The sequence below is a fragment of the Pygocentrus nattereri genome, chromosome 13 (genome assembly GCF_015220715.1).
Source record: "Pygocentrus nattereri isolate fPygNat1 chromosome 13, fPygNat1.pri, whole genome shotgun sequence".
Classification (NCBI taxonomy): Eukaryota; Metazoa; Chordata; class Actinopteri; order Characiformes; family Serrasalmidae; genus Pygocentrus; species Pygocentrus nattereri.
The window spans coordinates 5,071,633-5,094,475 of record NC_051223.1 but is presented as its reverse complement, the minus strand read 5'-3'; the positions used below and the strand labels follow the sequence as shown (position 1 = coordinate 5,094,475).

The window sequence follows — 22,843 nt, the reverse complement described above, 5'->3', positions numbered from 1 at the left end:
TTCTCTTTTCTCTCGCCTGCTTTCTCTTTGTTTTCCTCTTCCTTCCTTTCCCTGTCTACGTCTGTCTATCTTTAATTCTCTCTCTGCCTCTGCCATGAAAGGCTATGTTTACTCCACCACTCATTTTGAAATGTCGGCAGGTGACATCCCAGCAGACCCACACAAGCAGCTCTCCAGTATTTGTGTGCTGGCTAAAGGTTAAAAATCACTCCGGCTTGTTTATGTGGACCTGGAGGGGGTTTCCATAGCAATGCGTCTCCCTTGACAACAGGTACAGCTAATGGCTTCCCTGCCTGCCTAACTCAGAGGTCAACAGACAGAGAGAGTGGCGTCAGTCCAGAGACGGAGAGAACAGGACTGAAGCACCTGTTTACAGGACCTTCATCTGTCCTGCGGACCGTGTGGACTGAGCCAACGCTTGGAGATAGGGGCTCCCCTTTTAAACAGAGGGACTGTCCTGTTTCGTGAACTTTGTTCTTTTTTTCTCCTTTTTCTTATTTTTTCCTCCTTTCCCCTCCCCTGTGTTGTCCTTCGCCTCACAGACCCAGAAGTCGTGGCAGTTGCTAAGTGACTGGCCTCTGTTACCGTGGCTCTGGTCGTCAGGGTGATCTGACGGCGTTGCCATAGAGACAGGGACTGAGTAAAGAAAGACAATGGATTTCTGCTCTACTGAGGAACTTGCGTTACATGACTTTCTTTTTTTTTCCACAAATGAACCTGATCACCTCATGCCTTTCATTTTCTATTTCATCTGCACATTTTTCTTCTTCTCTTTTTCATTTATGCCGCAAATCTGATTTTCACTTTCTGATATTCTGTGATTTTAAGTCTTGTAAGTGTCCATAACTGTGCAATATGTCTCATTACCCACAGCAGATCTTTATTTTACTCCATTTTCCAACCTGCTAGCTGGGTCTCCCTCTAACACTAATGTTTGCAACAAATCACAGCTGGTTAAACTGGGATAACTGACTTATATTTATACATGTGAATCTTGTACAAAACATTTTAAAAAACACTTTTTACTTAATACATTTCACTACTGACAATCCTTAATGTTCACACTGACATTCAGACTTTTGGAAACAAAGGAATCTAAGTGATCATCATGTGGCCATGAGGGACAGGGATGCAGCGTCACTTCCTGCTCTAAAAAGCAGGGGTGTGGCTAAAATGAAGCTCCACCCATGGACTTAAAACTATGTCTTTCGCTAGTGATATGACGGTATTTAATTTGTTTTCTCCCCAATTTAGTCACCTTCAATTCCACCTGCTAGTTATGACTCACGCAATCACACAACACCACCAGCGCTAGGAGGGTGAAGGCAGCACAGGCTTCCTCTGAAACCTGTGAAACCAGCCACCGCTTCTATGCAACCTGCCGCTAACGCAACATCTTCAGACGGCCGAACGTGCTCTGAGGAAAGTGCCAACCGCCAGATCTGTTACGTAGGCTGAGGGACGCCTGCGCTGAATAGCATTACACTGAGTGATGAGAGGAGATGGGGGGGGCTATCCTACCCACCCAGAGAGAGCGAGGCCAACTGTGCTCTCTTGGACTCCCGACTACGGATGGCTGTAGCATCACCAGGGACCAAACTCACTGATGACAGGGCCAACGTTGGGGCAGCATGGGACGCCCGTGTTGGGACAGCTTTTTTTTTTTTAAATAACTTTTTTGTTGAAAACTTTAAAAGAAAGAAATGATTTAAAAATACAAAAAATGTAGTACTATTTTTACAAGTTAAATTTGGTGGTTAGAGTTTGGCACAGACACCTCCCAACAGAAAGCACTCTATAAATGATGATTTTGCACACGACGAGTTCTCTTTCTCTCTTTCTCTCTCCTCAGGTGGCGGATGCCATGCGGCGAATGCAGGAGAGAAACAACATTGGCAAAGTGATCCTGCTCCCCGAACCAAAGAAGGAGGAGCCCAAAGCAGAAGAGGACAAAAAGGAGAGCGCCAACGAGGACAAGAAAGAGGGAGAACAGAAAAACGACATCCAGAAGGAAGAGCGCCAAGAAGAGAACAAGGCAGAGGAGCCGAAGACAGGAGAAAGTTAAGCCGCCCGATGCTGTGATGTATTCTCATAACGGAAGTCTCTTCATCAGATGGGAGGGGCTCATTACCGAAAAGCAGGGTTTGACTTTCATAGGGTTGGGTTGGGGTTGCGATGATAAACAAATCAATCACAAAGATCGTAGGACGGTTCCGTCAGAGAAATTGTTCAGAACTTTTGATTTACGTTAAGTGACCATTCCCAATTCACTATATAGGCACCGTGAAATGCACTATACCAACTAACAGAATAAGCACAAGGGGAAATGTTGAGAAATGATTATACTCAGAAGCATAATCTCAAATTTAAGTGCTGATACACGTAACTTACACCTCTTGTCACACAACTCCCACCTTTAACCCTGATTCAAGTCTGAGAAAAGAAAAAAATTTGTTGTCCTTTATTGCAAAATATGGAGTTTGTGCCAAATAGCAAGTACTTTTTCAGCTAACAAACTAGCCTTGAGGCACATGCTAAGACCAGTATTATTTATCTAAGTAGCAGAGTTAGCTTTCATCAGATCCTTACTGGGTTCAGTGTTACATGTTCAAGTTTGCGACCTACAGCAATGCTGAGTCTGGTTGAATTAAAACGTTAGAACATTGTGTGAAATTTAGCTTATTTCACATGGCATTCGGTTCCTAGGAGTGTTTCCTTCAGCTTTTGTGCTTGTTATGAATATACTGTCCACAGTGCATACAATGATCTGATTTGGGCTAACTAACTTAGCATGGTTTCAGCAATTCCTGCGTATTATCTTCAGTGCCACCTACACAAGGCCAGGATGTTGGAACCCACAGTTAATTCCTAATTCCCACAAATCTAGTAGCGGCAGTGCTAGTTAACCTAGCAACCTAGCTAGTTAATAGTAACTTTAACTAGCTAGGTTAACATCTGTTTTTCTAGCTAATGCACTAAAGCTTTAGCATTAGCTAGAAAACAGATGTTAACTGAGCTATTAAAGGTTTAGCATTAGCTAGAAAACAGATGTTAACCTAGCTAAATATAGTAGGTTAACATCTGTTTTCTAGCTAATGCACTAAAGCTTTAGCATTATCTAGGAAATAGATGTTAAACAAGCTATTAAAGGTTTAGCATTAGCTAGAAAACAGATGTTAACCTATCTAAATATAGTAACCTTAACTAGCTAGGTTAACATTTGTTTTTTTAGCTAATGCAAAGACTAAAGCTTTAGCGTCAGCTAGAAAACAGATGTTAACCTAGCTAGTTATTAGTAACCTTGCTAGGTTAACATCTGTTTTCTTTAGACTTAGCTAGACATTAGCTAGAAAACAGATGCTAACCTAGCTAATTACAGTAACCTTAACTGATAGTCTGTAGTTCTAAATAACGGAAACATGGCATTAGACTTTGCATCGAAATCTTTTTGAAGAAATGAGGCACATACAGTGTAACTAACACTGATCTACAGCTAACATTGGAAGAAACCAGCAAAGTCAATCATTTAGTGCACTGTGAGGGCAAATCTTCCAGAAAGCACCTAAGGCTACCGCAGGTCATGTGCAAAAAGCTCAAGCTCCTCGTCTTCTCACTTCCACTATGCACCTGTTGCACACTGTTTCTCAGGTGACATACGTCTGCCTTCGTGGGGCTTTTCTTGGTAAAACGGGGCTGATTTAGCGCCTGTTTGCCCTGCACCTTACACATGGCACAGGCCCACATGTTTACTAGAATCCCTGCCCACCACCCTAAATTTTGAGAGATTTTGTTGTTTTTTTCAATTAGCAAATACAGAAAGAAGTAAGATAGTAGTATTTCTACTGATTGAAGTCATTGAAACAGTTTACCTCTAATCGAGTCAATCAAGTGCCAATGTGCCGTATAACCGCACAAACCCAGGCCTTTGCACCCCTGCCTTAGCTTTGGCCCCGTCTGTATTGCACGTTCTTTGGTCAACACAACCTGTGAAAATGGCCCAAATATTGAGTGAAGAGGCCAAATCACTGTTTTAAAAACAGGATAGATAGAAATGGTAGGTTTTCGGTGATGTGATTAGCGTTTAGCGTGGCGATTCCTTATTGGCTGGTGACAGGAGGAGCAGTGCGAGTGAGAGTTTGTGTTCGTGAGTGAATGTAGTCGTGTCTCCGTGGGCCGTATCAGTCCTGTGCACCTGTATCTCAGAGGGTTCAGGGTTTAAGGGACATCGTGTAGTGTTTCTGGAAAATGGTGTGACGGTTTGCTGAAGTGTTTCCGTCTCTTTTTTCGTTTCTTCTGTGGTTCGATTATCGTGCTATGCCTGACTACAGCGTGCCAAACTGTCCGCCAACTACTATGCCTTGATGCAAAACTCGTGTGTTATGGAAGTGTTGTACAAGGTTGCCTTCACTTCCTCAGTGGGCTCGAGGGGCTCTGAAAAAAACAAGCATCTCCAGACCATGAACTGTAAAACCTTTCGGCACAACGTGTAAATAGCTTCTACAAGCAGTCGCTGCACTATTTTTTAACTCTTTAGATTCGCTCTAGCTTATCCTGTTAGTCAGAAAGACAGTAGTCCCGAGCTTTTACTGCTTTTACTGCAAAAATGTGCTTCGATTCATTTTCCAACACGATCTTCCGAGATTATAGCGCCCAATTTTTACCGATCAGCTTTGACGTAGAGGTGGGCGATATGGCAAAAATATAACATACTTGAAGTTTCACGATACACATAGTTGTTTTTTCTGAGGCTGCATACGTTGAAACAGATTAACCAGAAGTGCCACATTTGAACTATCAAGAACTATAAATTCAATGTTTCACACACTGAACTGCGCTAAATCCAATTAAGCAGGACTATTCATGTGCTCTTTGTAATGAAACATGCAATTGGTCAGTTCTGCGCAGATAAGACCACCTTTTAGTTATTTCATTTCCAGTCAGAACGCACAGTAAGTGCAAGGTATACATTTTTCAGCATCAGGAAAAAAGCAGAAGCCTTTCAGTTTTACTGGGATTTTTTACACACCTCCAAGAAGTGACTTTTCACGATACAGGTGATCTGAAACACATTCATTTTCTTCTCTCTCTCTATGGCGAAAGCTTTAAACGCTGTTTATCTGGTGGTGACAGTTTTGATTATCCAGGTCCTGGTTTGGTTGGTGTGGTTGTCAGGAATCCCATTTTCTCTGTATCTTTTAATCGTTTTATGTTATATTTCGCTGCTGTCCTCGTATCTCCTGTTTTGCAGTTTTTGACACAGTCTTTACATTGTGTAAATATGATGATGAGCCAAAGGAAACAGCCCAAAATGACTTGGAAATAAGTCTGGTTCCTTTGACTTGCATGTAAAAGTAAAGTATGGTTTTTCCTTCTCCTACAGTTACAGTTCTGGAGATACAAAGTTTCGTTCTGAGAGCAGCGATTTAGTGTTTAGTATCGATTTATACATGTTATGTTTAGTCACTGGGGCTGAGGAAGTTCTGTTAACTTCACGTTTTTTGTTCTTGCGCTGAAAAATAAATATCTTGCTTAATGGCTGTTTTCACTGGAAGCTGGATTAATGAAAAGGAGTTCCTTTGCGTCATTCTGAATATTCCAGTATTCCAGTATACTGCAAACTGATGATGTAATTCATAAACAGCGCCATATCACTCGCCCCTACTTCTACGACGTACTTCTGACAGCTTTCACTGTGGATTTGTGAGTCAATTGTGGCTGTAGAACTCGTTTAAAATGGTGCGCAACAAAATGCAGAATCATTTATTGTAACCGGTTCCATTCTGCATTTTTGTCTTAGAGCTTGTGTTTGTGTTTGCCAAAGCCAGGAAATGTTTATCATACACACACACACACACACACACACACACAGACAATAAAGTGTTCCAGCCAGGAAACTTGAATCCCACACAGTAGAAACACATCACAGCAACAAATAAATGAGCCTTCGGTTAAGTCAAGGTCACCCTTCTGCTATTAAGTCACACTTTCCTGTTTTCCACCCTCTGATCGCTGCTCGAGTTGGGAGTGGAAAGCAGAGCATTTGGCTCAGGCCTTAGTCCCTACAGCCCTCGACTTAATCTGTATTGTGAAAAACAACGTAACTCAATCACAGCGTGATAACTGAGCCCCTCTCACGTTTGAGCCCATTTAAAAAAGCTCGAAGGAAAAAGTAATGCATTGAATTAACTTGACTGAGTCAAGTACTTGAATCAAATGTATTACATCAAAACAGTCATGAAGACAACATTGTGTTGATGTAGTATATTTCATGCATGTGGAAACTACACGTGTGAATCAAGTCAGTTCAGCGCGTCACTGTTTTCACTGCACTGATAGAGGAGCTTCCTCTAAACGGTTAACTCGGAGTCGGAGGAAGCAGATGTTTTTTGCAGCTGTGGCAGAAACTTAATGCCGTGGCACCGTTCAGAGGAAACTAAAGGTCCTAATCCCAGCTGACGCTAACCTCACACATTCCTCTTTTCTGCCTCAGTACTCTCAGGCTGACTTCATCCCCCCCTGCCTTCTCTTCCTTCATTTCATATGCCAACTTAAACGCCTAAATGAGACATTTTGAGTCAGGACCCCAGATCAGACCGCGCCCAAATCGCACACATCCTTTTTTTATCACTTCTGGCCTTTTTTAAAAGGCGAATGCGTTTCAGTTGTCATGCCTCCTCCTCTTCAGTCCTGGGTTGAGCTCGGGTGAAGACCAGACCCAGAATGTGAAGAGGATTGAGAAAGCTTCAGAATGTGTTCTGCTTTCTGTCTCGCCAAAGGGCACCCACGGACAGTCCAGGCTTCAGAGAACTGCTATTTCAGTGCTAGTATTTCCTCCCGTCGTTGATGGAAAAAATGTCAGACTAAAGCGCCTTAACCTCATGTAGTCCATTCGCCGAGACACGTTTGGTGTCTTTTGATTAGCTAACATACAAAGGAAGCTCATACCCCACCAATTAGCATGTTGCAAACTGCATGCACAAATCATCAGTTGCCTCAAACTGTGTCAGGTTGTTAAGCAATCTCTAACAGACTTTCGGACACTATGACATATGGCTATCTACAAAAAATAGACACAAATCTTTAGTATATCTTGAAGCTTGAACTGTGTCTGTACATTTGACTACAATTGGGGAAAAGAGAAAACTGTTAACCATCACTTTATAGTCTGAGTAGATGAACTGTAGGTTAAGGTGGAGGTTCAGAATGGATTTCAATGTAGGCTAAGATCAGGGTGGTTACCCTTCGACTGATGCTTTGACCTTAAGTTGAACTCAGCACACAGTGGGGTCCAGAAGTCTGAGACCACATTGAAAATCTGGGTTTTTTTTTTTTTGGAAATAAACAAAGTTTTGGAATTTTGGGAAATTTATAACAAAATCAACCTACGACAAGTAAAATGATGATATAGTCAAGATTCTGTTTCTTTGGTCACTGTTCAAATGTAACCCATTAATGTCAAAAGCTAAATTTGAAATGAAAATGCCACAAAATTTGCTCTGATTGATCTAATGTGGTGAAATTCTGTACAGTTATATATAAATGCATATTCAACAGTACTTACATTTTTTGATTACATTTCATTTTAATTCTGTTACTTACTGTCAGAACTCAGTAGTTCCATACGTCCAAAAGACTGAATGTGATATGACAAATTAGCACTATTTTTAGCCTTATAAGTTTGGCCAATTCAAAAAATGTCTTCAGAGTTGTGCTCAGGCAAGCTCAGAGAACATATGCACCAAGGGAAATTCAAAGTGTCAGAAATGGTCATTAATGGGTTAAGTAAATTGGTAACACTGACTCAAAATTGTACACTTCTCTTAGATTGAAGGTCTTCCATTGAAGTACACATTTAAACGACTCTCCGGTGAATCTGATCTACTCATCAGGCCTTTTGCACCCACATCAATTACTAAGAAATTCAGAAAATTCACGTTAAACTTTCAAAGATTCTGCTATTCAGTTAAATAATGATATAATTTGTAATGAAAAAACGTCACATTAAATTTAAAAAGAAAGCAAAGTAGATGCATTTTCACTAGTGGTCTCAGACGGTTGGAGTCCACTGTATATCAGCAAGCATAGTGCTTGAATTAATCATTCTGTCCTGGCCACTCAACAAAAAAAAGAAAGAAAACTGGCTGGACTGAGGGTTGGTGGCCATACTTCTTTGGGCCTTGGTACTTCCTGTATTGCTTGACGTTTCTTGAGTCGGTGTTTGCAGAAACTTGTTACGATTTCGCCACTTTGTATTCCAAGCCTCTGAATAAATAACTGCTTTCGTGCTTGAGACTTGTTTATATGATGCTGTTGAAAATGAACTTGGAAATGTGATGCTTTAACAGTGTGTGGTGTTGCAGTTTTGCCTTACAAGGTATTGTACATGTTATCTGGACTGAATAAAATGCATACCAAAAACACGGCCGCCAATCTTTCTCCTGAGTTATGTAAATACAGGACATGCGCTAGGCCTCAAAACTGGCCACAGCTCAGCTCCTCTAACATTGTTATGCATTTCAAAGGCTACAACATGTCAAATTTCATTTGATCTTTCATTCCATAATGAATCATATCTACTGAAATCAATGACAGGTGACAGCAGATGATTCTCCATTTGGAGTGGAAATTCAGGTGGATACATTATTTAAAAATCAGTTTCTTTCATCCCAAAACTAAATAACCTCAATATGTCAGTTAACATCTCTTATTATCATATATGCAAAAATGAGAGATTAATACCAAACATATTTTACAGTCACTGGTGTCGGTGACTCCAGAGACATTCTGGTTAGAACTGAGGATTCTGTAAACTCGCTGAGTCGTCGGTGGTCAGGTGACCTTGTGCAACTATTTAAAATCAGTAATAAAAATGATATTTTGGAATTATTTTGAAAAAAATTTTAAAGCACATAACATCAGTGACACATATTAGTTATGTGCAGCCTGATAAACAAAATGATTATTAAATTAATGAAATATACTAAGCAAGTGTGTCTCGCCTTCTTATGCCTTGAGATGCTTCCTCTCTGATGATACTTGACCCAAATAAGCAGTTTAGTAGAGCTGAAAATACTGTGTTAAAATGTAATATAGTAGTCCTGATAACTGAAGTGACCAAAATGTGACATTCATTTTTAAAATAAGATACATTTTTAAAATTTAGTATAACAATCATATAAAAAGTAAACATGAATGTTTCATACAAATTCCTAAATTAAACCTCTTAAAATATTGTTTTATATTAAAAATGGTTTGAAAATCTGTTTTACAGATACAGAGCGACTATGAAACAGGATTAAAAAAGAAAAATCAGAGAATCACAAGGGAAAAATGTTAGTCTTAGTTCAACTGTTCATGCCAACTTTTGGAGATGTGCCTAATATTTTAAGCAACTTTTAAGCCCTGCAATCTTTGTGACATGGTTTCCCTTCCAAATGGAAAATGGTAAAACATATTATGACTTGGGAAAATTTTATTTTATCCCTACTGGTGATGTAATCTAAAATTAGAAGATGTTTCAGAGTTGGTGACAGTAATTACATTTAGATTTAATTTAGTCTTTTAAATGATATTTTTAAAATCTCTGCATAATTGTGGTCATTCAGAGTGGTTCCATTCTAGATAAACCTACTGAGTCAGAATGACAGCTGTGGTGATAGGAACCAGACGTCCAAAGTGTTTGATGCCTTTAAAAGTTCCCTCACAGAAACAACGGTTTTGAGATTTTGGCCTAAAACATATAGGCGAATGCTCTAGTAGTACCCAAAATAAACATTCCTTTCAGATTTACCACTTATAATATTACACATAAAAACTAGCCACAGGTTTCGATCACTACTGCTGTTGAGAAATTTGATTCAGTACATTTTCTACGATGTGCCATTGAACAACCTCTTTGAATGCCTTGGTTTATGACTCAGCTAAATTATGCATAATCTTTGAAAAATGGTGGAATTTCTCAAGGACACAAACTAAAAAGGTAAAATAAAAGTCAACTTTGATCTCAGGCAGACTTGTGAAAAACCTAGTGCTGGAGCGCCCCCTGCTGTTAGACTTGCATTATATGTCATTACCATATAATGCATTTGAAAAGAGTGAAATATAAAATGTTTATGATCAGTAACTACTAATCTATGTCATTTCTTATCGTCAACCAGCACATTTAAATACTTAACTAGTTCAGTGAATACAGAAGCCAGGTTACTACAGCATTCTTTTATTGCTATACAAAAAATAACAGTAAAATACCCCTTTAACCAAACATCATAACTATTTTTAAAAATTATAAATCAACTGGTCAATGCAAATAAAAATTTTAGGAAGTAAAAAAAATAACGTATTTAGACCACTTGTCCATGATTAGCCCTGTAGTCCTGCAACTTCCAATGGTTGATCACCATAACATTCATTATTAAAAGCAATATATCGCTGGTGTTGTAAGAAAACCTCAAATCTCCTTTTTTTGTTTTTCAGTTTTTAACATAATTTGAAAATGCCTGTTGTTCTTTACATTGTGTGTAAATTTAATCAGGAATGGACCAAAAAAAGAACCCAAAATGACTTTGTAAAAACTCTGGTTCCATTGACTTACATTAAAAGTAAAGTAGGTTTTTTCCTTCACCTGTAAAGTTACCATTTTGGAGATACGAGGTTTTCTTCCGACAACAGTGATATATTCATGAACAACTACATTTCCCAGTAGTTTTTTTTTTCTTCTATTTCTTTTTACAAAGATTTGTACCCTTTTACAGCCTGCCTATAAAACACTCCACTATTTACAATGTCATCGTGGAGCATTAAATTCAAACTGTACAGCTTTGGTCACATGACTCCTCTACTCACTGATGAGCTTTGGAAAAGCTTAACTTGACCCTTTCACTCTTCCAGCCCTGCTGCCCTCAGTGCTTGGGCCAAGCGTCTGATGTAGGTGGAGTCCGGATATCCACTCCTACAGGTAAAAGGAAGATGAACTGATTCAGTTAACACAACTAGGTCAGCATAATAATAGGCTTCCAAACTCTCTCTGAACAGAGTCTCTTTTTAATGTCAGAAAGGCAATTTAAAGTAGACTGTGGACCTTGTTTATGAGCACAGCATTGTGGGTAATAGACTTACAGTCTTGATGGACATGCAAGTGATTTTTCATTGTCAAGTTTCTCCGACTCATAGAAGACTTTTTCAGTAGAGCTTAACTTTACAGATAAATGGGTGATGGTGTGGTAATATTAATATTGAAACATCAGCTTTTTGATCGATGCTCTTATTTAAATAGTGGTTCAACCGGATTAGCAAAAACTTGTAAACAAAAACCTGTTTTCGTCAGAAGTGCAATTAATATAATAATGAATGAATAATTTTGTGATTTTAGTTGTTTTTCTGCATGTAGTTGTTTTGGCATGTAGTCAGCAACCCTGTCAAGTTCACAACTATTCAGTAATCAGTACTGGAACGCGCATTTGTACATGAAATCACTAAGAAGCTCTTCTGTGGGTACTTTATGTCAGGTGACCTGAGGTTAGCAGTTTGCTAATAGGGTTCATTGAAGTCATTCTGTGATGTCCTAAAATAAAAATAGAAACAATATATATTTCATTTATATCAAGCAACGACACATGTTCCCTGTTTAAATATACCACCAAGCAAGGCCTATTAAAAAAAAATACAAAAGGATACAGGATACAAATGGAATACAATAGGGTTCAGTAACTAAAGTGGTATTTCAATCTATTTTTTTCCAAAAAAAATAAAAATTGTGTATATCTGATTTGTTATGATGTAAACGAGTCTTACGGAGTGGTTTTAAGAATTACTACAGCATGTAAGAATTATTTTTTTTACTAGTAAAAGTTTACTTTTCACACTCAATAATAAGAAATTAAATTTCTGATATCAAGTATTCCATTTTTCCTAGTAAGAATTCAATTATTACTAGGATAACTTGAATTTTTACTAGTAAGAATTAAGTTCTTGATATCAAAAATTTAATTTTGTTCTAGGAAAAATTTCTTTTCTGATAGCAAGAATTAAATTTCTACATACATTCTGTTTTTACTAGTAAGAATTACATTTTCACACATGTAATCTGAATTCCTGATATCAAGAAAAACAGGATTTAAAGCTAAAACAGCTTGCCATTGATAGGAAGAGTTTAATGCCTCTAGAACGTTATTAAACAAAAGTATATAAGAATATGCAAACCGATCCCTGAGACTAGGTTCTATAATTGGTTTTAGATAAGTTTTTAGCCTAAAGTGCATTATTTAAAATACATGTATGGAGCAGTGCATGCAGGGTTTTGTAAGGAAAAGTAGATTTACCACTATTTTACCATTATCAACCTTGCATCTCCATTTTAAACTTTTTGACATAATTTGAAAATACCTGCTTTTACCATGTGTGTAAATTTCATGATGAATGGACCAAAAGAAACGGCCCAAAATTACTTGGAAAAAAGTCAAGTAGGTTTTTTCCTTCTCTGGTAAAGTTACCACTTTGGAGGTATGAGGTTTTGTTCTGACAGCAGCGATATAAAAGCTTAGAAAACAAATCAGGATTCACTGGTGGGTTTGGATAGTAAATAAAATGGATTATTTGTGTTGTAGTCATGGCAACCCCGGTTCCCTTCACCACCACTGTAAAGAAATCCGAGTTTCTTTCAATGAACCTTTTCATATCAAACCACTCTGAATGACTTTGTTTACGTCTCACTAACTGAATTATGCAGATGTTTTTGGAAAAATGAATCAGCTGAACCCAAACCACTACATAAAGATTTGCATTTCACATTGCTTTCCTACACGTTTAGCAAAGACACTGCCTAGAGTGGGGATTAACCTTCAAGGGGTACAAATTTTTACATTTGATTTGCTCTCTCTTCGGTTAAATGTGAGCTGGATGTATTGTTTGAAGACATGCCACATATTGAAAGCCAGAAGATTTCAACTTGTCAGTTCAGGCACTCCTACAAACTCATATGTTAAGGTATTTTAATTAGCCGGAGTTCAGCGTGAGTGCAAAGCGCCCACTCATACTATTCATTACTGTTTATAGGCTTGTAGGCTGTTGCATTATGGAATGGGGAAGTAGGCGCCACACATCCTGCCTAGAATTCAATTCATCATGCTGGGAACAGGCTGCGCTCTGCAATGGGCAAATACACTGCCAGAATGCAACCTACTGTGCGTTCACAATTCACAAGTGGAACTATTTTTCTCATTAACAGAGGTTTGTTCACTCATTTTTAAGTGCAGATAATTAACACAGCCCACCGGATATCATAGGAATTGCATTACTTGGAAATATACGTCTCTTTTCTATAATCCATAGTAAAGAGACAGACCTGTGATTAAGAGAAAATGAGACATTGAAAGCAAACCTCAATGCACTCTAGGTTCACAGGACTGGACAATGCCCTGTAGCAATTTGTTGCATATAATATTAATCTATATTCCTTCAGTCTCTTAGATCACTGTTGTATGTAAGACTAAGGTATGGCAAATGATGTATCCACACAGCCCATACTGGGATTGAACAGCATGAATAGCATGCCCAGTACAACAGCATAGCCATGTTTACATGCAGTCTATTAAACAAAGTGGGTAATCCTGTAAATAATCCATTAAACAGAAAAATAATAGCCGTGTAAACGCCTGAATCCGATTACATTCCCTATCAGAAATTTTAAGTAGGTTCTGCATGTGCGTCGCGTCATAGCGAAAGATTATACTGCTCAACATGCAGTATAACATGCAGAGGAGACGAAGTTTATGCTCTGATCTTTAAAAGACGGCGGTGGAACGGACGTCCATCTTACGCATCTTCCTCTCGCCGCTTCCTAATAAGTACAGTTGGATGTACCATCTGTCTGATATAATTTTAAAGTGATTAAAAGCATAAGCGCCAAGTACGCTAAGTGGCACTTCACACATACACGTCATTTTGGATCTGATTACTTGTAGTTTGCATGTAAACAGGTTTTCCATCAGATTGTTGAGTACCATGTGAATATCAACACCTCAGTCTTAATCTGTAATCGGAATGTAATCAATTAGCTTGGCAAAAATCTTTGCCTGTGAACACAAACAACAATGTTTAAACTTAAAGCAGTTCTGCATTTCAGTTCTGTCATTGAGATGTAAACAACTTTAATGAAACTTACCAATTTTACAGTGGTGCTGACAGGAACCAGGGGTTGAATTGTCTACTATACAAACATTTTATTTTCTATCCGAAATGACAAGTGAACCTAAGTAATTTTAATAACGGTAAAATAGTCAAAAAACTGAAAAACTAAAAGTGTAAGTTTTCCTTGGGTACCAAACATCTTAACGCCTTAAAATCCCAGGTTTATTACATACTAAGGCTTATTTTTAGTAACTACAGGGACATCAGTGCACTGGTGGAGCTTGGGTTATAGAAGTGATGGGTCCTGGCCAGGATAGTCTCAGGCATTTGACAGCATATTCACAACCAATTCACATAGTAACTTTCAGTGATGTAGCTTCACATGTCTGGTTCCTATCACAATGACGCACTTCGCATCAAACTACTCTAAATACTTAGTTTAAAATTTAATGGTTTAATTATGCAATTATGCACTAGGTCAATAATGACTGAACTAATAAATAAATAACATACATAGATAGACAGATAAACATATCTTATAGAGACTGCCCTATATGTTGCATTCTAGTTAAAACCCTCAATAATCCATCCCAATACTCACTTAGAAGCACCACCATCTAGCCTAGTTTTGTGAGGAATAGCGCCCCAAACAACCCGTCCTTCTCCGCCGCACTTCTCTTGGTCTTCTGAAAATCTGGCTTTGACAGTGAAGGTGATTCCTTTCTGAAACGCTTTCTCCAGTAGAGGCATCAGTCTTTTAGTGTCTCCATTAAGTGGTAAGAAGGCTTCAAACCTGTCCCCTTTAAAAGGTGCCCCTGGGCAGGGATGACCCTCCTGTGAAGGCAACAAACCTATTGGTTTATACATAAAATATGTTTAATGACTTTTTGCCCTGCTACATATGTAGGAAAAGTACAATAATGCTTGAGTTCTAAGATTCTCTTTTTTGTCTTTGCACCACTGAAACTTGTACGAAAATTTCCCATCACAGCTGCTTCTACTAGAAGTCAACTGAATGATGTTGGAGTGACAGAAGGCCAAAATTTAACCTGTTTTGTAGCGCTTCAAGCTGTGACCTGCTAGGCTAAGCTAACATGAGGGCACATTGCCTCCCACTGCAGTAAGGGCTCGGTTCTAGCGAACCAATGATTAAAAACACATTTTGATTTAGCCGTATAACAGATGGAAACAGAAACTGTAACCAGCCTCACGAGTCCAGACCAGTGCGGAAGGGTCCAGTCCGGCCTTGAAAACCATTTGGCTCGATAGTGGAAAAGCAGCAAATGACACAGGTTATCATAATGTTGTTGGACAAGGTGGCTGTAGTTTTCAGAGCCAGGCGCTACAGTACCCCTTCACCCAGCTACACAAGCTGAAAGAAAACTTAGAGCTTAGCTCTTTCTAGCTAGAACTGCAACTGGCTTCTTTTGCTGACCAACAATGTGAAGTGCAGTTCATGTCAAAAAAGACAACTGTTATGAACGGTTGGAAAGCGTTCTAAATAATATGGTTACCCAGCACACAGTGTAGATCTACTCTTATAATATACCTAATAAGAGTTATTCCACACTCCACACAAGATTACATTCCCATGTCATTATAAATTGCTCTGCATAAAAGCATTTGTTAAATATCCACCTGTGTAATAAAATAAAATAAAACCTGTTTTGTGATTGTTATTTCTCTTCTTCACAAATGTAGAAGTGATGACAGTGTTCTGAATGCTGATTTGCCTACTTCCTAATCCTATTTTGCTTTAATAAAAAATACAAATACTTTTGTAGAAATAACATCACAATATTTAGAATATCATAGACCTGTAGCTATCACACTGGAATTATATCATAACTGAAGTATCATGATAATATTGAATCGTGGTGCCTGTAGAGATTCCCACCCCTAGCCTCCAGCTTCGGCATTAACTTTGGGCCCAAAATGATCAGTGTTCGACATGACTACAATCTTAACCTACAATTAATATCTTAACTCTGCAACAAAAAAAAAGAGCAGTTTTTAAAGAACATGTTACACTGTTGAAGGATCTCTTTAAAATTTTATGGTCTTACCCCTTGAATACCATCAGGTATATCATAGACAATCTTTAGTGTTGTGTCTCTGATGAATCCAGGAATTGTGATGGTTGATTCTCGAAAAGACATGGTACCTTTGATACCTCGGGTGTCCTGTTTAGCTTCTGCTGGACAGAGCTTGCAGCTGGCATGAGTTTCTTTAAGGCACTGAGAGCAGAGGTTCATGCCACAAGCAGTATGATTAACAGTGCTGCTCTGAACACCACACACGCAGGATAAAGGGAAGCCTTGATTTTCACTCACATAGGATGGCAAAGCAGTGCTTGAGATTTTCAGTGGTTGCGGAACATTCATCTGGTCCACAGAACCACCTAGGTGCACTTGTTTGATAAAGGTTCCTTTCATTTCAGAGTGACCATCTTGATCAGTGTACTTCTGTAAAGTGATTGTGGTTCTGTGGTCTCCATCAGCTGTGCCATTTGCTTCATCTTCTGAACCTGAGTTGATGAGGTTGTCAGCTTTTACACTCCCCTTATCCATTGTGCCATCCTCTTCTAGCTGTACCTTCAAAGTACGGCCCTTCTTCTCTAAGCCTTGTATCCTTTCCTCTGTTCCTTGCTCTCCTTCCATCTTGTTATGATTGTCTTGCTCTTGGTTGTCTTTGATGTCTACATCCAGTGCTGTGTCTCTGGTTCTATCTTCCAGCAATCGGGGAACACTTCTTGATATCTCATCGCTACTTTGACTCAACATTTTAGGTAGATAATTCTTGCTGACATTTTGTGCACTTTCACCTGTTGGTGTTGGATGATCAGTATCGCTGTTAGTTGTGCTCACTTCAGGACTAGTTGACTTATGAGGCTCCCAACTCTCCATATTTGCCTTTGCATCACTGACCCCCGTATGAAAAACCTCCATCATAGTGGCCTCCACTTTCTGGCATGCTGAAACAGGGCCTAGGATCATTATAGACTTGGATAGCACTACAATCTTAACCTTCTCATGGAGCTGTTTCATTACTGAACAGAACTTTGCCAAGGTCTTGTCCTTAGCATCTGACAATCCAAGTATGGTTAGGGGTAGTGTTCTTGTGTCAAAGTCCATTTCAATGGTCCCAATGAGACTCTTCAATTCATGGCAGCATTTATTCAGCTTTTCTGGGTCTGCACCCCTCAGGCACAAAATGAGCTCATCTTTATCAAATGTTTCTTTAGTTTGTAGATCAGATGTTAAATGGTCAATTTCAGTAGTATATAATGCCTTAAGATAGAGCCACAATCTTATAGTCACGCGGATATCCAGAGTGGTAACTTCCATTGTCTGTGAACCTTGGCTACTTTCCTTTTGCCCAACAAACAGGTCTACATCTTTGCTTTTTCGGCCATTGCCAGAGAAGCTATTGGATCTTCTCCGAGTGGACCCTGAAGGCATTGTTGGGTTCTTATTGAGTCCTGTGCCTCCACACAGATCCATGTGACCGAAGGAGAAACTCTGAGATTCAACTGAAAAAGCAGGCATCAATATTGGCTTCTTCTCAGTCAAGTTGGAAGGAAACTGCTCAGGGTTCTTCAGGTCACCTTTAAATATCTGAGCATCCATCTTGCTCTGAACACTGCCCTTTGCAACCGAATTACCGGGCATAGTGTTTGGTTTCAGATTACTATTCATTGATGGCTTGATAAAGGGAAGAGAATGTGGGTGTTTACTATCAGGAGACTTCTTTTCATTTCCAAACATTCCTTCCTCCAGTTTGGGTGCTGTTTTTTGGTTTTCAGCATCTTTTGCATCACTTAAGTTCCCAGTAGACTCTGTAACGTTGCTTGACATTTCTTTGCTGAAATTAGCAGCCATTTTCAGCTCTCTCCCTGACTCATTTCGTTTGGTCTTATGCCCTTTTCCTGACTTGAGTTGCTTCTCTAAGCCATTTGAGGTAGTGTCTGGATGCCCTTTAAGTTTGGTTTCCTCTGAAATAAAGTCTGGGTTGTCCAATGGTCTCTTGTTCAGATCCAAGGAGGAAAACATAGAAGAAGACTTGGGAGGGAGAAATACAGAATCTACATGCCTGTCCTTGTCATACCAACCACCTTTCTCAGTTTTCTGGAGGGGTTTCTCCTCTAAACTGTCATAACTTTTTCTGGCTGAAAATATATCGTCATCCATCGCTGCCTTAGTTTGAGTTTGTAAGGTAACGAGGCCAGAGGGTGTGTGATCATCAAAATGCTTCACTTCACCAGACATCAGCTTAATCTCAGTAGAGGCATGAATTTCTTCATGGTTTGCCTTTTGGTATTCCTTCCTTGGATTGAATAAGTCATCTGAACCCTGAAACCGGCATCCAATTGGCTGAAAGAGGCCTGACTGCTGTGGTAGTCCTGATGATGAAGAACCCCCTTGCTGAGACAAAAAAGTGGACTGAAAATGAGTTAACGGATGGCTTGAGTTGATGTCTTTATCCATCGCAATCCCTTTCATGTCGACAATAAACTGCTTAGCCTCTGACACGTCACTTTTACTTCCTACCAAATAAACATTCCCTTCATCTTCGTCTATCATCAGCTTTGGTAACCTTTCCTTAAGGCTTTCCAAGGCATACTTAAGGTCTTCCACAGGGATGCCACTATTAGTTATATTCTCTTTGCGTAACTGGGACCCTTTCTCCTGATACAGATTTCCTAGGTCTTCGTAGGCCTTTCCAACAGAGCTCATGCCACGCTCCGAGAGCATTTTTTTTGGCTTCAGGTATAAGGTGGTGATGTCATCATAGGTCACATCAAGTACTTCCACCCTGTGCAGCCTTAGAATGCTTTGGTACTCCTTGGTACAGTACTTATGGAGGTAACGGAAGATGTCTGAGTCGACAGCCAGGGAGAAGTCTTCAAAAGAGGTCCCATCGTCTAGCTCCCATTTGTCTTCCATTAAATCTTCATGTGCTGCTTGCTGGATGTTGGATGGATAATCATACAGCTCACCACCTGTCATCATAAGAACATAATAACAATAATATGATCCCATATGTTCTGTCCTCAATTTCTTTTATGATGTATATACTGATATTACTTAAAAACTCAAGGTACGTGCATCTTGATGCAGCATCTAGTTTGCTTGGTGCCAACTGGTAGAGAATACATTTCCATTTAGTGTAAAACTAAAGAAGCAAACTTCAGACACCACCCATGACTAATCAACTACAAGGTGATAAATGTGTTAAACAATTATAAGTAATCAATTATGAGCAACAATGTAGTTACATACTGAAATTATTACCTGTTCTCAAGATTGTGCTCTCCTTTTCTAGATCCAACTTGTCAGTGTGTGGAGCATACTTTGTCGTTCCAGCTGCTTTGTTTGCCCTTAGAAGGTTGTTATCTGTCTTCTCTGGGGACAAGATATTCTTTTCTTGGCTCTTTTTCTTTGATGGGATTCCACCTCCAGAGTTCTGTTTCTGAGTAAATATTACACTGCCATAAGTAAAGATATGCACATGTTTAAATTTCAAGGAAAAATCAACCAGATTTTCCTGAATAAATCAGCTGTAATGTTTTACCTGGGATTCCAGTGATCCTAGGATCAGGCTGCTGAGTGACTGAATGTTCGTATAGGAACCACTTAGAGTGCAAAAGTCTGTTTGGGGGTCAAGAATCAGACGGACGTCTGGAAAAGTTTCATGCAGAGACAAGAGGGTTCTTTTTCCTTTAGGGAGCTTATTGTGGTCCACAGTCAGGGACATACACAATATGACCTATGAAAACAGAAGGAATAAAACAAGAGAAAAAGAAGAGAGTAACAGAGTGTGCAATTACAAAATAGCTTGTTAATGGATAAGACTGAATATTAAGTGAAAATTAGAAAAGCAACAGTGAAGTGAGCATTTCAAAGATGTCTACCTCATCCGGATCCACTTCTTTATGGTGGAGGCTGATCTCGACATCATAGCTTTTGTCATTCACCTTAAAAACCTGTTTTCCCTTTTCTGCCAGTCTTAGGGCAACTGAAATAGTTACAACAAGAAACAGTTAAATTAGACATCTAACACTTCTATTGCAATAAAGGGTCTTGCATCTATCCTATGCACTAACTTTGGCATGCTACTGCAGATGTAAGAATCTGATGACCACCAGAGATGTATGAGTAGTTCTAGGTGATATAAACAACAAATATTGTGATACATACAGTATTTTAGCAAAATATCTCATTAATGAAAAATGTTAAATAATAAGAAAAATTCAACTCCATTAAATGACTAAAGTTCTCTCCTTCCTATACCTACCTTTAAGTTTCCATTTCTACCTTCCATTTTCTGTGAGGAAGTTTTTACATTTTACCATCTCGCCATCTCCTGATTATCTCTCTTATAAAAGGGGGGGTCCCGTCTTCTGGGTTAAAACAGAAGCTTCCCAAAACTCAAGCCCAAGTTCTCAGAGTTTTGTCCAGTTCTATAGTCAAACGGTCCCTTTTCACACTACAATTATCTGCAATGTGGCAGTAAAACTACTGACAATATGTGTCATGTAATCCATGTCGTAACAAACCCTCACCCTCGCTCTCCTCAAACGTGATGAAGGCCGTTCCAGGTGTGCTTTTAGAAACAGTCACAGAGCTGATTTCTCCACCGCCATTCTTCTTGCGCAGAAAATGGATGTGGATTTTGTCTACCAGACGATTTTCAGACATGTGCACTGGGAGACCACTCACTTTGACCGTGTGCCCTTCAGCTGCCATCCTGACTGGGGAGGACCTGGTCAATTGGTCGGAGAAGAATTTACAAACTCTCAAAATGAAAAAATGATACCTGACAATATATGGGACCTAACAAAAGTTGGTATCGTGCCATCGTGCAATCCCTAAAATAAAGTTGTTATTGTTTTTACAAATGTGCATTGCTTCAGAAAAGGTTATTCTTATGTGACACAAGAATATCATATTCACCTTCCATGTATCTTGAACCTTTATATTTATTGGCCATACATGACAAATATCTACCTATCTATCATATACATGGACATATATGATCATAAGCCACTTTTTATTTGCTTATATGTAACTATATATAAATAAGTAAAACACCAGATCTGTGACTGGTTGTATAGACTCCTATACTCTTAAAAAGATGATTCTTAAATGGTTCTTCTGCAAAGAGAATGGTTCTATTTAGAAGCATGAATTCCAACATTTCATGCTTAAATGGACCTTTGCATGACGCAATGGTTCTTCAGATTGATGGAGAACATGCTGTATATGGTTCTATATAGAAAACAAACCATTTGCGTGTATAAAAGTTTCTCTGCACAATAAAATTGTTCTTCAGATGGATGGAAAATGGGTTGTATGTGGTTCTACTCAATACACACTCTTTAAAAAGATGGTTCTTCAAGGGTTCTTTAGCAAAGAAAATTGTTCCATATAGAAGCATGAACGCTCAAAGAACCTACTGCATAATTAAAGGACTCTTTGCATCATGAGAACCTTCGGCAGATTGATGGAGAATGTGCTATAGATGGTTCCACATAGTACATTTTCTTTGCTAAAGAGAACTTTTTGAAAATGGTTCTATGCAGCATCAAAAAAGGTGGTCTTCTATGGTTCCAAGCTTGACAGCTTGATTGTAACAATAGAAGAACCCTTTTGGTGCTATGTAGAACCATGTCAAAAAGGACTCACTCAAGGTTCTAAACCCTCACTAAAGAACTCTTGAAGAACCATCTGTGGTGTTTCAGGCTACAGTTCATAAATGGAAAGTTAGCCATTAGCCGTGATAACAGCTAAACACAAACCTGCACAAGCACGAGTTGAGTCTATTTCTGAGGTAAACAGAAGCAGACCGAGTCACTTTTTTGACACTTACTGGATTTTAGTAGAGCAAATAAAGCCGAATATTTCACGCAGTGAGCCAGGGAGGGAGAGAAAGATCGAGCAGTCGTCGAAAAACAAAACCAACGTCAGGTGAAAATCACCGGAGAGACACAAACGAAACTCTGCTGCTAAAACAACACTTCGCTGTCTTAACGCGACTTCTACTACCAAACCGCTTTAAGAGGGGCTTACCTCGGCATTCTGGCTGAGAAAGTGGACTATTTTCCCTCAGACACACATTTGTGGCTCCGCAGGTCAGTCAGCTTTCTCGTTTCTTGCAACAAGCTCTCTGTTTTCTAGAAAAGAGAAACTGAAACAACCCCGGCGGCGCTGCACAAGATACGTCGTATAGCGAGTAATGGGGAGTCGATTCTTCGACTCGTCAGGGCCACCTGTTGGCCAGTGACTCAGAGACACTCCGAATCGCTTGGAGTCGACTCTTTGATTCTTATGACTCTACCGAGGATTTAAACGGTATAAAGAACGGAAACATGAAAAAATGCTGAACACTATTTTTCGCAAAATGTTGGGGAAAATAACGTAGCTGAAGTTGGCGCTTCTGACTGCGTCTTATTCAAATTCTCCGTTCCACCTTAAATGGCGCTGCAGTTCGATTCCTGCGCCTGTACACAATTTCTCTAAATGCTGCGTTATTTAAGGTGGACCGGAAAATTCGAATAAGAAACTTGGGTATAAGCCAAATTCAGCCTCGTGGAAAGAGGAACAAGGTAACACTCGGCTGCTCCGTTCACTTTAAACGTAATTAACTGGACATTAATGGTTTATTTTCATAGAATTGTAACTACAGTTAAGGATCACTTAAAGTTCGAGCTCCTTTC

The 22,843-nt window shown here is 39.2% G+C and overlaps 2 protein-coding genes across 2 annotated transcripts in view; one reads left to right on the top strand and one right to left on the bottom strand.

Annotated features, from left to right (window-relative positions):
• LOC108431421 (synaptic vesicle membrane protein VAT-1 homolog) overlaps nucleotides 1-8,422 on the top strand; it is a 30,632-nt gene extending 22,210 nt beyond the window's left edge. The window contains exon 6 of the mRNA XM_017704546.2: nucleotides 1,853-8,422. Within this exon, the coding sequence (XP_017560035.1) occupies nucleotides 1,853-2,065 (213 nt within the window). The 3' untranslated portion in view covers nucleotides 2,066-8,422. The remainder of the gene's footprint in view (nucleotides 1-1,852) is intronic.
• Nucleotides 8,423-10,667: 2,245 nt separating this feature from the next.
• LOC108431420 lies at nucleotides 10,668-22,344 on the bottom strand. The gene is made up of 8 exons (XM_017704545.2): nucleotides 22,197-22,344; nucleotides 20,690-20,889; nucleotides 20,039-20,142; nucleotides 19,699-19,893; nucleotides 19,419-19,596; nucleotides 16,191-19,126; nucleotides 14,726-14,958; nucleotides 10,668-10,948 (listed from the first exon to the last, which is right to left on the bottom strand). Exons 1-8 carry the CDS (start codon nucleotides 22,202-22,204, stop codon nucleotides 10,876-10,878), a joined length of 3,927 nt encoding a protein of 1,308 aa, XP_017560034.1. The 5' UTR covers nucleotides 22,205-22,344; the 3' UTR covers nucleotides 10,668-10,875.
• Between the last annotated feature and the right edge of the window lie 499 nt (nucleotides 22,345-22,843).